Source organism: Talaromyces marneffei, chromosome 2, assembly GCF_009556855.1.
Source record: "Talaromyces marneffei chromosome 2, complete sequence".
Lineage (NCBI taxonomy): Eukaryota > Fungi > Ascomycota > Eurotiomycetes > Eurotiales > Trichocomaceae > Talaromyces > Talaromyces marneffei.
Genome location: NC_072349.1, coordinates 1644635 through 1659732, shown reverse-complemented (window position 1 = coordinate 1659732; position 15098 = coordinate 1644635). Strand labels below are relative to the sequence as shown.

The 15098-nt window shown below is 45.4% G+C and overlaps 3 protein-coding genes across 3 annotated transcripts; 2 read left to right on the top strand and 1 right to left on the bottom strand.

Moving 5' to 3' along the window:
• Positions 1 to 2845: 2845 nt before the first annotated feature.
• Positions 2846 to 4216, top strand: EYB26_002954 (uncharacterized protein; the record flags this gene model as incomplete). Its single annotated transcript, XM_054262258.1, has 6 exons — positions 2846 to 2972; positions 3049 to 3394; positions 3447 to 3575; positions 3625 to 3754; positions 3807 to 4045; positions 4111 to 4216. The coding sequence occupies 6 exons, from the start codon at positions 2846 to 2848 to the stop codon at positions 4214 to 4216; spliced, it is 1077 nt and encodes a 358-aa protein (XP_054118233.1).
• Positions 4217 to 5553: 1337 nt separating this feature from the next.
• Positions 5554 to 8634, top strand: EYB26_002953 (uncharacterized protein; the record flags this gene model as incomplete). The annotated part of the gene is made up of 8 exons (XM_054262257.1): positions 5554 to 5729; positions 5798 to 5810; positions 5889 to 5924; positions 5982 to 6043; positions 6103 to 6206; positions 6272 to 6349; positions 6410 to 8175; positions 8230 to 8634. The coding sequence occupies 8 exons, from the start codon at positions 5554 to 5556 to the stop codon at positions 8632 to 8634; spliced, it is 2640 nt and encodes an 879-aa protein (XP_054118232.1).
• A 931-nt stretch (positions 8635 to 9565) lies between these two features.
• EYB26_002952 (uncharacterized protein) lies at positions 9566 to 12210 on the bottom strand (the record flags this gene model as incomplete). The annotated part of the gene is made up of 6 exons (XM_054262256.1): positions 9566 to 9754; positions 9811 to 11708; positions 11763 to 11833; positions 11886 to 11902; positions 11961 to 12030; positions 12086 to 12210. The coding sequence occupies 6 exons, from the start codon at positions 12208 to 12210 to the stop codon at positions 9566 to 9568; spliced, it is 2370 nt and encodes a 789-aa protein (XP_054118231.1).
• Positions 12211 to 15098: the final 2888 nt, after the last annotated feature.

The following is a 15098-nucleotide window of genomic DNA, read 5'->3' as shown; positions in this document are numbered from 1 at the left end:
CTCTCTGTACACTCCCCTAAAACATCAAAGGAGCTGTACATGTACAGAGTCGCCTTTTTATTTGACATTTTCCTGAAACACTGACTTGTCGATCTCTAAAACGTGCTGTTTATTACTTCAAACTAAGTTAGTTGCGCATATTAAACTTATCGTGAGCCTTGTGCTTCATAAATATTTTCCAGGGACATTAAGGGGGTGTCGGTTTTCGGCCGGCGACTTGCAGGTACGCAAATAAGAGGCCGAGGAACAAATAACTCCTCGGATCGTAAATACGATGCCAACCCGGCATTTGTGATATGTATGTACTTATATCATATATGTACTTATGTGACAAGTCACCTAATTTCTCTTGTTCAATATTAGCCATTTGCTCCTTCGGAAATACACACAGACGCTCGAGTGGCTAAAGGTTAGGGTTGAATCTAAAAAATATTAGGCTACCAAAACAGGCTGAAGCACAGACTCCGACCCGTACAAACAAACCTCCAAATCCAAGGTTGATTATTGTTGAATACTGTATTTTAACTACATAGGTTAGTTACTATGATGGATTGATGATTCATCATGAGTTTGTTTAGCCTTTTTTTTTCTTGTACAAGCCCCGCTTAGTCGTATACCTTACGGAGTACTCCGTACTACAGACAGCAAAAAGAACCGTTTTCAAAGTTTATCTTCAACTTCAAGGACATCAACTTCCTACATAGTATGCAGTACTGCAGCACCAACACCCAAGGCTAATCACCGGCATGATACTAAGAAAAAAAAGGCAATGCACAGCGAAAGCCTAGGGCGCAACAGGTGTAGCCGCCAATCAAGGCGGGAATCGACTGGTAGGCTGAAACCTCAAGCTCTCAAAGTCTTGACACCGTCTGTGACTAATGCGCATAAGTGACGATGCCAAGGCTTTTCTCGCGAGTCACACTGCCCTCAAAGACCGGGAGAGATCGACATGGTTTTTTATTTACCACTTGATCCTGGTTCTTTGAGGATTGTAGTCGAATTCGAAGTAGTAGTTATGTTGGAACTATTGAGCACAAACCGAGTACGTGTTTAGGCACAAGTGTCGGTAATGTAAGTAATTTATTTATGTATTCGTACGGATCACAAGCAGCCGACTTGGTCCCGCCGGCTTGTTCTTGGATATTATTGGCTCTTATCTCTCGTCCCCGCCGCCCACGTGAGCTTACCGGAGTTCCCGCAATGGCCGGATCGTTCAGGATTATGGAGCAGGTAACTTAACTAACTTACTGCGTACCGTTTTGTAACCCGCCCACCCGGGGCCTTTTTACGGGGAACGTTTGTATCTCGATGGATTGTGTTCAAATTGAAACTGGATGGAGATCATACTACAGAGTAGTTCATATTCTCAATACATCCAATATGTTTCATGCCATACATTGGATGATCGCCTCGATCGGTATGTATACTACGAGCATAGACTTGTATCTCAAGACTTGGCAGTTATTATCATCTGCGAGGCATACTTTGGTGCAGTCACTTCTGTCAGGAAGCGCCCACAGCGCCCCATTGTATGGGTCTTATTGGGTGGATCGATCTATAGTTTCTCTACAATTCACTTTTCTTTGACACTGTTGACAGTCGATATCGGCAATTCGGTTATACCACGTAGTACGTGTGAAATTATATATACACGGAGTTCAAGTTGGGGATGCAAAGCGTCGGTGACTATTACCGGACCGGTCACCGCAGTTGATGAGTTTGTGTGTCAACCTAATATCTTCGCTTCGTATGTATCATACTGCGATACTACATCGTACACAGCGACTGCGACGTCTGTATTCCGTACAGTACCGAGTGGTACGGCTGTATGTATCAACCGGTGTCCATCTAGTTAGTATCTACGTAGTTAAATGACATTAATGTCCAATTTTCTACTGCGACGATCTTTAGAAGTGCGTATTTCCATGAAAGAACATCCGGAACCCACGAGTCATCGGCTTCTCCTTTTGTTGTCCTCATCCCGTGCTAAATCTTCTTATTATTTATTTTTGTTTACATTCATCTGCCCAGAGACAGAGCGGGATAATACAGATCATACCATGAGTTGCAGGTGTGTCTGTCGAGTTAACGTTCAAGAGGCTAGCCGAGCGGACCGTCAGCCCAGAGCCATAGCCACCTCACTACTCCGTATTTGGCGCTGGTAACCTCACCTTACGCTACATAACTCACTGTCTAGCGCTCGGCATCTCAGCTACTCTGGCCTGCTTCCCACTTAACTTCTCCTCCGTCCAGGCTCAACCACCACCACCATTCCATCTACCCACCAACCACCAACCACCACACCCACCACATCACCTCAGATCGCTTTCAGCCCTTCTCGGCTGAGACCATTAACATTGAACGATCTCTCAATATAGCCACTTTTCCTACTGCTTCTATCTCGTTCACCTCGGCCTCGCACCTCACGTCCGACTGTCAAAACACAACACCACATCCCGTTGTAAAGGCGCGAGTCTTCCGTTCCAGCGACACCCGTGTCATCAGCACTAAAACTCTGACATCCACAAACTTCGCAACCGACGATAATTACTTTCGAGAATTATCTTACGAAAGTCACACGGCAGGTGGATAACAAGACAAACGAGAAGAAAATAGGTATTCTTTGCTAGCGTTCAGACGGCTTCGGGCCACCGCGGCTCGTCTGGGGTTCTGAATCGTCGACAATATCGACTCTTTGGGGCGGGTGGATTGGATTTTTTTTTTATTAAACTCATTGGCACTCGAATCGGTTGATTCGACGTGGATTGATTGTTGCGTCGAATCGTCCTCCACGACTAGGGGATTTCGGATACTTTCAAAATCACTCCCACCTGGTTCGGTCATCATGGGTGGTTGTGTCAGCTCAGAGTCCAATGTGGACCTTGAACAGAAAAAGCGAAGTCAGATGATCGACAGAAAAATAGAGGAAGACTCGAGACGATTACGACGAGAATGCAAGATCTTACTACTCGGTAGGTTTATTTAGTTGATGCATTGAGAGATCAGACGGTCGGCTGATACTAATCTCTTGTTTTATCTAATCTACAGGCTCCGGCGAAAGTGGAAAGTCAACCATCGTCAAACAAATGAAGATTATTCACCAAAATGGTTACAGCGTCGAAGAATTGACAATGTACCGACTCACCGTCTACAAGAACCTGCTCGACTGCGCCAAATCTGTGATCGAGGCCTACGAACATTTCGATATAGAGCCGACCAGCCAGAAAGTGCGGGATTTCATCACATACATCTCAGAATACAACATAGATCCCGATCCTTCTATACCGTTAGACCCGAAAGTTGGCGATGCAGTGACATTTATATGGAATGATCCGTGTACGGCATCAGTTATGGAGCACCAGAGCGAGTTTTACCTGATGGATTCAGCGCCATAGTACGTTTGATTTTCCGGTTTTGTTAGGGCCAACTAAACTGATGGCGAACAGCTTTTTCGAAAATGCGAAGCGAATAGCAGCATCAGATTACATACCTAATGAGGCCGATGTGCTTCGGGCGCGTACCAAGACGACAGGAATCTACGAGACGAGGTTCACTATGGGCCAGCTCAGTATACAGTACGGTTGACCATTGCCTTCTATCACACTCAATCTAATCTGGTTATAGCATGTTTGATGTCGGCGGACAACGCAGTGAACGAAAGAAATGGATTCATTGTTTCGAAAACGTCACATCGATCATCTTTTGCGTTGCGCTCAGTGAATACGACCAAGTTCTGTTAGAAGAAAGCAATCAGGTATGAAAAACAAATCGTGTGCAAAGGTGAAGCCGGGCTAATTGGTGTTTAGAATCGAATGATGGAGAGCTTGGTTCTCTTCGATTCAGTTGTCAACTCGAGATGGTTCATGCGCACGAGTATAATTTTATTCATGAATAAAGTCGATCTCTTCCGACAAAAGCTTGGTCGATCACCCCTCAGCAATTACTTTCCAGATTACTCCGGCGGCAACGACGTTAACAGAGCAGCAAAGTACCTGTTGTGGAGGTTCAACCAGGTCAATCGAGCTCATCTGAACTTATACCCTCAGTACGTTCACTCACACTACCCGTTTCCCTTCCATCTATCACAGTACTGACTCTGTTTATCTCTAGTCTCACACAAGCCACCGATACAACCAATATTCGTCTTGTTTTCGCCGCCGTCAAAGAAACCATTCTACAAAACGCTTTGAAAGATTCCGGTATTCTCTCATATTGATGATATCCCTCTTACTTCGTTTCTTGCTGTCCAACGTTGTCGAACCATTTCTCCCCTGTATTTTCCCTCTTCCTTTTGCATGCAACTCTTAATGGGGAACTTTGTCTTTTCTGGGTTAAGGAGCGCGTCGTGTTATTTGTCTTTGTCGGTTGCTGCAGACCGTTTTAACGATCATTTTGGGGCCTTTTTTTTTTCTCTCTGTCATGTCCATTCTATTTTTTCATCCACCTCGACGTCAAGATAATCTTGTTTGTTACCATTTGATATCCCAGGGGGTCATTCCAACAATCCTCTTTTCATCATTCTGAACACAGAATTGGCGTTTATTTCTTTCCTATCTTTCTCCTTTTCTCTTGCGGAGGCGTCTTCTTAAAATACGGCTTCATGATGGATTTCTTTTCTCTCTTTTTTTTTCTATCACGTTCAAGCATACTTTGTTTATCCCCGTGGGACTAAAGATTTTATTCTTTAATATCCACTCAATCGATTCATCAAGCATACGAAGGCTTTTAACAATTACTACATAGTACTTCGTAAGGAACGATAATTATATTACAGTATTCTTAGAGCTGTTCATTAAAATATCGAGCAAACACTACAAATCAATCTCTTAGATCTCTTTCTGATATCAATGGCTACTGACTAACTAACTATTCAACGCTGGATCATGATGAAATCCAAGATATCGTACGAAGTCGGTATTGCTTGACATGACATCATCGGCATATATTGACTTTCCCTCCGACCGACCTCTTCTGTACACTGCGTGGTAAATATATATATACTCTGTATGTTGACAAGCGTATATACTATGTATGTCCATACTACAGTCCAGCGGTTACCAGTCAGTCGAGAGATGTAATACGTATCTGTATCAGAGCGTATCCAAAGAGCTATCCACCTCGCACGGACCATCCGAATCTAGGCCGTCCAGAGGAGTCGTGCCGCATCCAGACTAACTGCTTACGTAGTACGTAACGTTACTCTGTAAACTGTAAGTTACGTACTCTGTAAATGTTAAGTGGATAGCTTGTAGTTAGTAGCTACTGTGCCCCACCTTCAATGCTCATGACAGAATCGCATGATCTTTTTAATGGAAGAGCCATATAGATCTTTCCTTTCTATGTACTTGTACTTGCTTGACCTTGTTTTCAAGGAAGCTACCGTGGAGCACGGCCTCCTTCCTGCTACTTAGGCATACGTACTACGTAGTTGGTTGACTGACCCCTCTCTTGTGTAGTAGCTTCATCTTTCTCCTCTTTCATATTCCTCCTCCTCCTGCCCGACTGACTTTCTCAATCCACTAATTCGGCATCAAGAACGTCAGAACGGACAAAATGTCTTCCAAACGTCTAGCACGAGATCGCAAACCGTCCATTGGCGTCCCTGTTGCCGAACTACAAGCCGTTGGTCCCGGCTTCAGTCGTCCCAAGCACAAGAGAACATTCACAGGCTTTGGCCCGGCGGAGATCAAGGCTGTCGAAGCTAGCATTCCAGAGCATCTTAGGGAGATGTAAGAATAAATACTCCTTCAATGCTCTGCCAATGTTCTAAATTTATTTATGATCTGACTGTGAATAGATGGAAGAAATATGTATGATATTTCTCAAAAAACCGATTATCGATACTGTTATTCTAAAGACCGAAGCTGCTAACCATGTATGAGCCATAGTCCGCCACAGGTTTCGAGAACAAGGAAGAATTCGAGGTACCCATAAGCCCACGAAAAACGGAAGATATGGATTGAAGCTAACTTTACTATAAGCGGGAATTTGTTCGGCATATCGAAACGACCCTCGCCCGCTCCCTCTACAATTGCGACGATCTGTGAGTGCTCGAACAAGAGATCAAACGAGATGTCAATGCTAACACTTTAACTATTATAGAGCCGCGTACTCCGGCACAGCCCTCGCATTTCGTGAGAGACTGATTATCGATTGGAACAAGACACAACAACGCCAGACTTTGGCAGATCAGAAGCGTGTTTACTGTAAACGACTCTCTTATCCAGCAGGTACCTAAACACAATGGCTGACTTGCGCCACCTCCTAACAGACTTATCCCTCGAATTCTTGATGGGTCGCGCTCTTGACAATGCCATGTTGAATGTGGGCAAGAAGGATATTGCAAAAGGTAAGAAGCTTGCTGAAGGTTGTAGCTAGACTCCTTGCTCATTCACATCCTGTTCGATAGAGGGACTGGAGGACCTGGGCTTCCGTATCGAAGATATCATCAATCAAGAACATGACGCGGCACTCGGAAATGGAGGTCTCGGCCGTTTGGCTGCCTGTTTCCTCGACAGCCTGGCAACTCTGAACTACCCAGCGTGGGGTTATGGGTTGCGTTACCGGTACGGTATCTTCAAGCAAGAAATAATTGATGGATACCAGGTTGAGATTCCAGACTATTGGCTAGACTTCAACCCTTGGGAGTTCCCACGTCATGAAATCACGGTCGATATTCAGTTCTATGGCCAATCTGACCGACAGGAGGATGAAGATGGTAAGGTAACCTACAACTGGCATGGTGGTGAGATTGTACAAGCGGTCGCATATGACGTGCCGATCCCTGGTTATGGTACCACAACTACAAACAACCTCCGGTTATGGTCGAGCAAGGCAAGCAGTGGCGAGTTTGACTTTCAGAAGTTCAATGCTGGCGAGTACGAAAGTGCTGTGGCTGATCAGCAACGCGCTGAGACAATCTCAGCGGTTTTATACCCCAACGACAACCTCGATCGTGGCAAAGAACTTCGATTGAAGCAACAATACTTTTGGTGCGCAGCTTCTCTATATGATATTGTGCGCCGATTCAAAAAGACAAAGCGGGCCTGGTACGAGTTTCCAGACCAGGTTGCTATTCAGCTTAACGACACTCACCCCACGCTTGCTATTGTCGAGTTGCAGCGCATTTTGGTCGACCAGGAAGGTCTCGAATGGGATGAAGCATGGAGGATTGTTGTCGGCACTTTTGGATATACTAATCACACTGTTCTACCAGAAGCTTTGGAGAAATGGTCTGTTCCTCTAATGCAGCACTTGTTGCCACGACATCTCCAGATTATTTATGACATTAACTTGTTCTTCTTGCAAGACGTGGAAAAGAAATTCCCCAATGACCGTGATCTGTTGGCACGAGTTTCCATTATCGAGGAATCGCAGCCCAAGATGGTCCGCATGGCATACCTCGCCATTATTGGTTCTCATAAAGTTAATGGAGTCGCAGAATTGCATTCCGATCTCATCAAGTCAACAATATTCAAAGATTTTGTCAAGATATATGGTCCGGATAAATTCACCAACGTCACAAACGGCATAACCCCTAGAAGATGGTTGCACCAGGCCAATCCCCGGCTGTCGAAATTGATAGCGTCCAAGCTAGGTGGTTATGATTTCTTGACTGATTTGACGCTTTTGGATGGCATCGAGCGCTATGTTGATGATAAAGATTTCCGCAAGGAGTGGGCAGAAATCAAGACAGAGAACAAGAAGCGACTTGCCAAACACATCAAGGATACAACTGGATATATCGTCAATCCAACGGCCCTGTTTGATGTTCAAGTCAAACGTATCCATGAATACAAGAGACAGCAGCTCAACATTTTTGGTGTGATTCATCGATACCTGAAGATCAAATCATTGACGCCAGAAGAACGCAAAAAGTTGGTACCCCGTGTGTCAATCTTTGGAGGCAAAGCAGCTCCTGGATATTGGATGGCAAAGACGATTATCCATCTTACCAACAAAGTGGGCGAGGTGGTAAACAACGACAGCGAAGTCGGTGATTTGCTCAAGGTCATCTTCATTGAGGATTACAATGTGAGCAAGGCTGAAATTATCGTTCCTGCCTCGGACATCAGCGAGCACATCTCAACCGCTGGAACTGAAGCCAGTGGAACCAGTAATATGAAATTTGTGCTCAATGGAGGGCTGATCATTGGAACGTGTGATGGTGCTAATGTGAGTCTACCGAGCCTTTTACAACATACCCACGGTTGAAACTGACGTAAACAGATTGAAATCACGCGTGAAATCACCGAGTCCAACATTTTCCTCTTTGGCACTCTTGCTGAAGATGTTGAGACCCTTCGCGAGAATCATAGATACAAGGGCTTCACTTTGGATGAAGACTTGGCCAAAGTATTCGAGTCAATTCGATCAGGCACCTTTGGCGATCCCAAAGCATTTGAATCATTAATCGCTTCCATCACTGACCATGGAGATTATTACTTGGTCTCTGACGATTTCAAATCCTACATCCAGACTCAGGAGTTGGTTGACGAGGACTTCCGGAAACAGGATGAGTGGATCGTCAAGTCAATCAGCAGTGTTGCTCGCATGGGCTTCTTTTCAACGGACCGTGTGATTAACGAGTATGCGGAGAGTATCTGGAACGTGGAACCACTTGTCGTTGAGTAAAAACATCCTAGGGTCATTGATTCAATGCAGCACTAGCAGGCGCATTACTAATGTCCAGTATGTCTTCATGAACACGAACTTCCACATGGCTTGTTGAGTAATTAGTCAAGTACATACGCATAATGATGATGATATTTTAGTCTCATCCATTATTTTCACAAATGGTTCGTCACTTAAGATGGGCCTACCTAGGTACATTGCAAGTACATCCATATCACAGGCTACGTAACGTACGGAATCATCTCGTAACCGTGCAAAATCTTCCTCATCAAGAATAAAACCGTCTAATGAAGCATTGCCATAGGACCCGTGGCGGGAGAATCGTCTTCTTTTGAGATTTTGCTGACGGTGGCTTGGACTTGTTTCGTGAGGACTGAGGAGGCTCTGCTAGTTCGGCGATGTACCGTTCAAGGGGCGTAGGTCTTAATCATGGCTATTTTTACGGTGTCCCGAGACACGGAAAAGTTTGGCGAGTTTTATATAAAGTCCGGAGTGAATTGCAATGGGTTATTGACCGTAATACATACAGAGTACTACTCTCTGGAGGGTTGGTTTCTTAGAAGTCTTTCGACGCATCAAAATTTATATAGATCAACTGAATACAAAGTTCCAAAGCTGATTTTGGACCCTACAGGAAAAGAAATGTGAAAAAGATTTACAAGATAATAATATTTATTTATACTCAAGCCGGCTATCATCATCATGGCTGCATTCATAACGAAATGGACAAAAGAGCCTACCGATATCAATGGAACTTAAAAAAAGAGACACGCAAATTCTGTGTTATAGAGAAAGGAAATTCATGGTAAAGTAATGCAACACTTCGAATTGGAGTAGAAAAGGGAGTCGCTTATAAGTAGTAAAAGGAGTATAAGACAAGCCAGCCAGCAAGTAAGTTGTACGTTGATGAGAAAATGCAAAGAGAACAAGGTTATGCAATGTAGGCCAGTTCATCGTTATCCAAGCGCTCAATGTAATCTTTCTCCATGAGGGCTTCGATGTTCTTCTTGATATCGGGGATTTTGGGTGGGAAGCGCGCTTTGACTTGTTGAATGACTTCTTGGACGAGTTGAACGTGTTTCATCTTCTTGCGTGATTTCATGATTCGGACGATCGCGGACTGTTCATATATGAGTTAGCGGAATAGTGACAAAATCGAGTATGATGGGGGCATACCTGAAGGAGTAATTTACGGTCTTCCTCAATCGTCTTATGCGTATCGTCGGCTTCGGTCTTCTGCTCAGACTTTATTGCTAGGTTCAGATTGACCTTGACCTTCTTGTGCTTGAAGTTATGGTTTAGTGTGAAGGAGACTCCCGAAGCCGGTTTTGATCCCTCGGGGCTGGCTATCAGTACTTTCGCCTTCAACAACAGACTAATGTTCGGCTCAAGAACCTCGTTGGCAAGCTTGGTAGCCTTTTGGATCTCATCATAATCAAGGGAGTCATGCTCGTTGTAGAGAAGTAAAATTCCCATTTGGAATGTCGACACTTGGAATGTGTATGGAACTTTGGTGTTTTTGATGTAATTGGCCTTCATTTCACCTTTGCAAAGCTGCCATAACCATGTCAATTTGCGACCACTATGCTTGTCAAAGTAGAAATGCTGAAATCGCTCAGCCGTCTTGACGATTTCTGTTGGCGGAATAAACTCTGTCGAGGGTGCATTGAGAGGCCAGAATCCTGTACCCAGAATCTGAAAGTGAGGATCCACCATCTTCTTCCGGTCCTCTTCGTCATGAACCTTTTCTTGCCAATCCCGGTAACTAGCATTGAGATCCTTGGAAATCTGAATATCCTGGAACATACGCTGCAGCTTGTTGGTATACTCGAAACCACATGCCTCTTTCAACTTGCTAATCATGCTAGTCTCGGCATCATCTGAAACAGAGCTGACATGCACAAGACGCTTGGCAAGCGCTTTCGAGTAGAACTTCTGGAAGACATCCTTATCTTCAATGTATTTGAAGACAGTCATGATCTGGGTAAGCATCTCCTCCAACTCCGACTCTTCCGTTGCCCTGGATCCCTTCTTGAGCAATGAATCTGTGTAGCGTGCCAGTAATTCGGGCGACTTTGATGAACCAGTCTTGCAAATAGAGTTGCGGTTGACGAATTCACGGCAAGCGTTGTCCAAGGACCTAACAAACTCGGACTCGCCCGCGAAAGCAGCGTTGACTAGTTTCTGGTATCGAGAGTGAACTTGCAACAAAGCATCAACATACATCTTCGGCTCGAAATTCTCTCCTTCAGAAGCAACCTTCTCAACGGCAGCAATTCCTGAATTGCGAACGTGTTTCTCGAATTTGGCACGGAGGGGATCGAGACCATCTTTGATCCTCGATAACAAGCGATACATACGAGCCAGATCATCTTGTCGGTCGTTATCTAAAAGAACCTGGAATTCGTCGCGGAGAAGACCTGAATGAGCAGAAACCAAAACATCCAAGCACGTCTCTGTCAAGCGCTTCGTAATGTCAGGGTGCAAATATAGTCCGACACGAGCCTTTTCCTCATCAAGTCGAGTTTCTGCCTTCTTCATATACTCAACAACACTATTTTCAGAGACGAACTGACGGGATTCGTTTTCATAATAGACACGGGTGGCGTCTATGAAAGGCCGCTCGAAGTAGAATCGATAAACCTCAAGAGTCGATTTCGTACTGTCATTCTCATCCAGACCCAGCGAAACAAATGAATCCACTATGCTCTTGATCTGCGACTGCTCAATCGTCTCGCCGTTACGCTGCTTCTCGACAAGATTGAGCACCGCAGCCATGACCTTCTCTTGGACCCTCTTGAAGAAGTCTTCCCGCCATTTCACAAGATGAAGGGTGTAAACATCATAAATGTTCTTCTTTCCTTCGTCGATCTCTCGTTTGACCCAGTGTCGGTTCAAGTAGCGGAACAAATGGTTCACATACTTGGCAGCTGTTGTATACCGATCCCATTCCCGAATATAAAACCCTAGTAACGCTTCTTCACTGTGTGTTTCGGAGGCTTGATACACATTCTCTAAATGTCTCGATAGATATTGTCCGAGGAGGTTGTAAAGTTCTTCACCGAGGAGATGAGCTAGAAGTGAAATGTTAATGAGCATGCATTCAAACGAATTCGTGACCAACATACCGCCTCGAAGGGCCTGGAGCCCTCCAGTACTACCAACAGCTTTTTGTGATGTGCAAAAGTTATGTACCGCTCTAGATGAGATTAGCTTCGAACGCTGATCAAGCTGGGAATGTGAAATCGTACGTGTATAGGCCCATGTACTGAAAGAAACGAGAAATTAGTATCATGTCCAGATTTAAAGGAGCCTTCGTCACATACTGTCTTCATGTCAACGCCTTCATCCAACTTGAGCATCACGCTATTGATGCCATTTTCCAAGTAAGTCCATCTGTTGTAAGCGTTAGTCGTCATGACATCGATCGGGCGTATCATCGAGTACATACGTGTCTTGCACATCGTCCTTCTGGATTGTCGCCATTTTCGGCGTACGCGGCGTGTACTTTTTCAAGCGGTCTGATCGGCGGAGGGAGAGAGCAGGAGCTGCGAAGGCAGCAGTCGTTAGACCCATGTTGCCCACATATGCTTAAAGAAAGGTTGCAATCAAAGTCCAAAACGCGACAAATGGTGCAAGTAATAAGCAAGAACGACAAGAGCAGAGTAGAGAGAATTTGACGGAAGTGAGCGCAAGAAAGCAAAGGCTCGAGCGTGTAGTGCGGGGGAGTGCAGGCAGTAAGACCGCGAAGACAAAACGGATAAGCTAGAGATGACGCTGCCATTCTGTTTGGTACGACGCAAACTCTGTGTTCGTCGTCGTCCAATGTTGTGGACTGTCTTTTTCGGAACGAAACGAGGAAACCATGGAGAAGCCCAAGATATGCACTTTACGGGTGTCATCGAGGACGCACGCGTGCAACAAAGGATAGAGATAACTTTAAAAGATACAAAAAGCTAGTAGCCGCAAGCGAGAAAATATCAAACTACCGAAGAAAGGTGTGCAACTTACCAAGTGTTCGAAAGACAGCGCCGCAGCTGCTCGGTGATGTCCTGCAAAACAGCGACGGATGCTGATGCAATAACGGCGAAAGGTCTATGGAAACGACGTAACGAAAGTCAAGGCAGAACGTAACAGGTACTATGTCGAGGAATCAAAATGCAAACAATAGAAACGAAATAAAAGTAGGAGACAAGAGGATCGCAAAGAAGGGGTTCGGGCTAGTTGTCGAGTGATGCCAAATGAAGTTGATAAGCGCTGGATCAAAGTTAAGGATAACTTAGCAAGGCCTCTGGCGGCAACCGTGACGCTAACCCTGAACAGAAGTCGCCTCTTTCTGCTTGGGCGACCTTAACAAGGCAGCCGCGCAGTCTGATTGGATACGGCTGGGGCAAGTGGAGATATGCGCTTTACCGAATTCGACTTAGGCTGGATCTCATTCTCATCTGATCTATGCCAGGCATGACGTGCCTTCTCGTCCGTTGCCTCGTTGTATATGCTATATATGCTATGTTTTGTTTTTGATAAGTTGCGATTATTGCATGCGGTTGCTGGAATTCCTAACATACCTACGGGAAGCTTACTAAATATTTTTGGAGTATGCGTACGTCTGGATTAGAAGCAAAGCCTAACTCTAACCCTAACATGTGATGGTTGATGAATCACTGACAAAGGAGAAGCACTGGCTACTCTCCTGGTAGAGGATACATGGCGGTAAATACCCATGAATTGCGGCAGCTGCAAGAAATTATTTACCCATACCAGCTTCTGGGGTGTCAGTAGAAAGATTGTTCAATAGTGTTAGGGACTTAGTGGGCCTACGAAGACACTCATTAAGTGCGGGGACGATGAGGCGAGACATGTATAGATATAGTAGGATTTGAGATGGCGCGTGATACTTATATTACGAATATTATGCAAGCAACTCATCTTGATTTATTGTAAACTTCTTATTCGTGCGCACCCCTATGGACCAGGTCCGCATATTAAGCACGATTGACATGATGCGTGCAAACAACGGCTGATTAAATCACTTAAGGGGGAGGGGGAACGGGGAGACCGCAAAGATTCACATGGAGATCGGTGGCGGGTCCGCATCCTCTGGCCTTAGTACGGCCACGTACTGGGAAACCAGCAGGCCAATTTATTTCGTGGCAGGCAGGGCCGGTAGCGTTTACAGGGACGACCACGACTCTATGGCTTCCAAAAGGGTCTCCAAAGAGATCGTTCACACCATACCAAATCACATCGCCGACCCAGTCGTAGGTAAAGGTATATCGAGGTGCGGCGGTCAATATACCGTCTGGAGAGGTGGTAACCTTTATGTCTACACCCCCAGCAACTTGGTACCTCGTTCCAGCCCACTGACTGTTTGGCTGAACGGCGATATTTTGACCCTCACGAGAGCGCGTAGTCCAAATGTAGATGGCGAACTCGCAGTTATTTAAGATAACTATGTGACAGCCGTACGGTAAGCTATCACCAAGGCGCCGTGGCGGAGACTCTTGGCAGAGCTGGTAGGACTGAGGAGGGTATTCCCGTCGATAGGGCTTCGAACCCTGACAGTGCCATATTGGGATTGCTCCTTGAGCGGTGCCTAGTTGGGAAAGGCCCTCACACAAGGGAAGGCATAAATATCCTTTGCTAGGCGGATAGCTTCTTTTTCTTCTTTCCTTTTCTTCTCCATGTTTGATATTGCCTGTAGACTCGGTGCACCTAGATAGCTCAATCCATGGTTTTGACCACTGTCACAAACTACGCGGTCATCAGCAGAGGCTAAGGAAGAAAGGACGCTAATAGCAGTAATAATGATGAATAAGAGATGCATTGTATTTATTATTATTAATCAAGTTTAAAGTCTATATAGAGCACTACAGGCTATGACAGACTCGGTTGTAGCCTTGGCTAGGTCCCGGGGCCCTTAGCGCCTCGGGGCCTCAGCCCCTAACAGTCTCGGGCATTACACAAATCCAGGCGTTCATCTCGCCCCTATACGGCGTATTCGCCAAGGGCCTTCGGGCATGCTTATAGGCCACATGCCTATAAGGAGCCCTCATAGTCTCAAGCATAAGGGCACTTCTAGCGGCCATTAGGCCAGCTAGGGTGCCCGTATTTGATATGTCTTAGACAGTCAGGTAATTTGTTACGGGCTAGTCCCGCCTAATGCGCACTGTAAGGGCATATTAAAATAGAAAACATAACATGAAGAAAAGAAGGAAAGAAAACAACAAGATTCTCAGCTCGTACATGCAGTTCATATAGGGATAAGGAGCTCGCTGGTTCGGTCAATTCCTCCGTACGTTCAGCACCGTCTCGGTGCTTGTGAGGGAACTTCGTGTGCCATTCCCGTATGTTCGGGGCTTGCTCGGTAACGTTGGTACGGCCCTGGGAATAGTATCCCGGATGCATTTCCCAAGGGTGTTATCCTTAGGTGTCATGCTCAGCGCCTGTCCGGTACTCGGGAA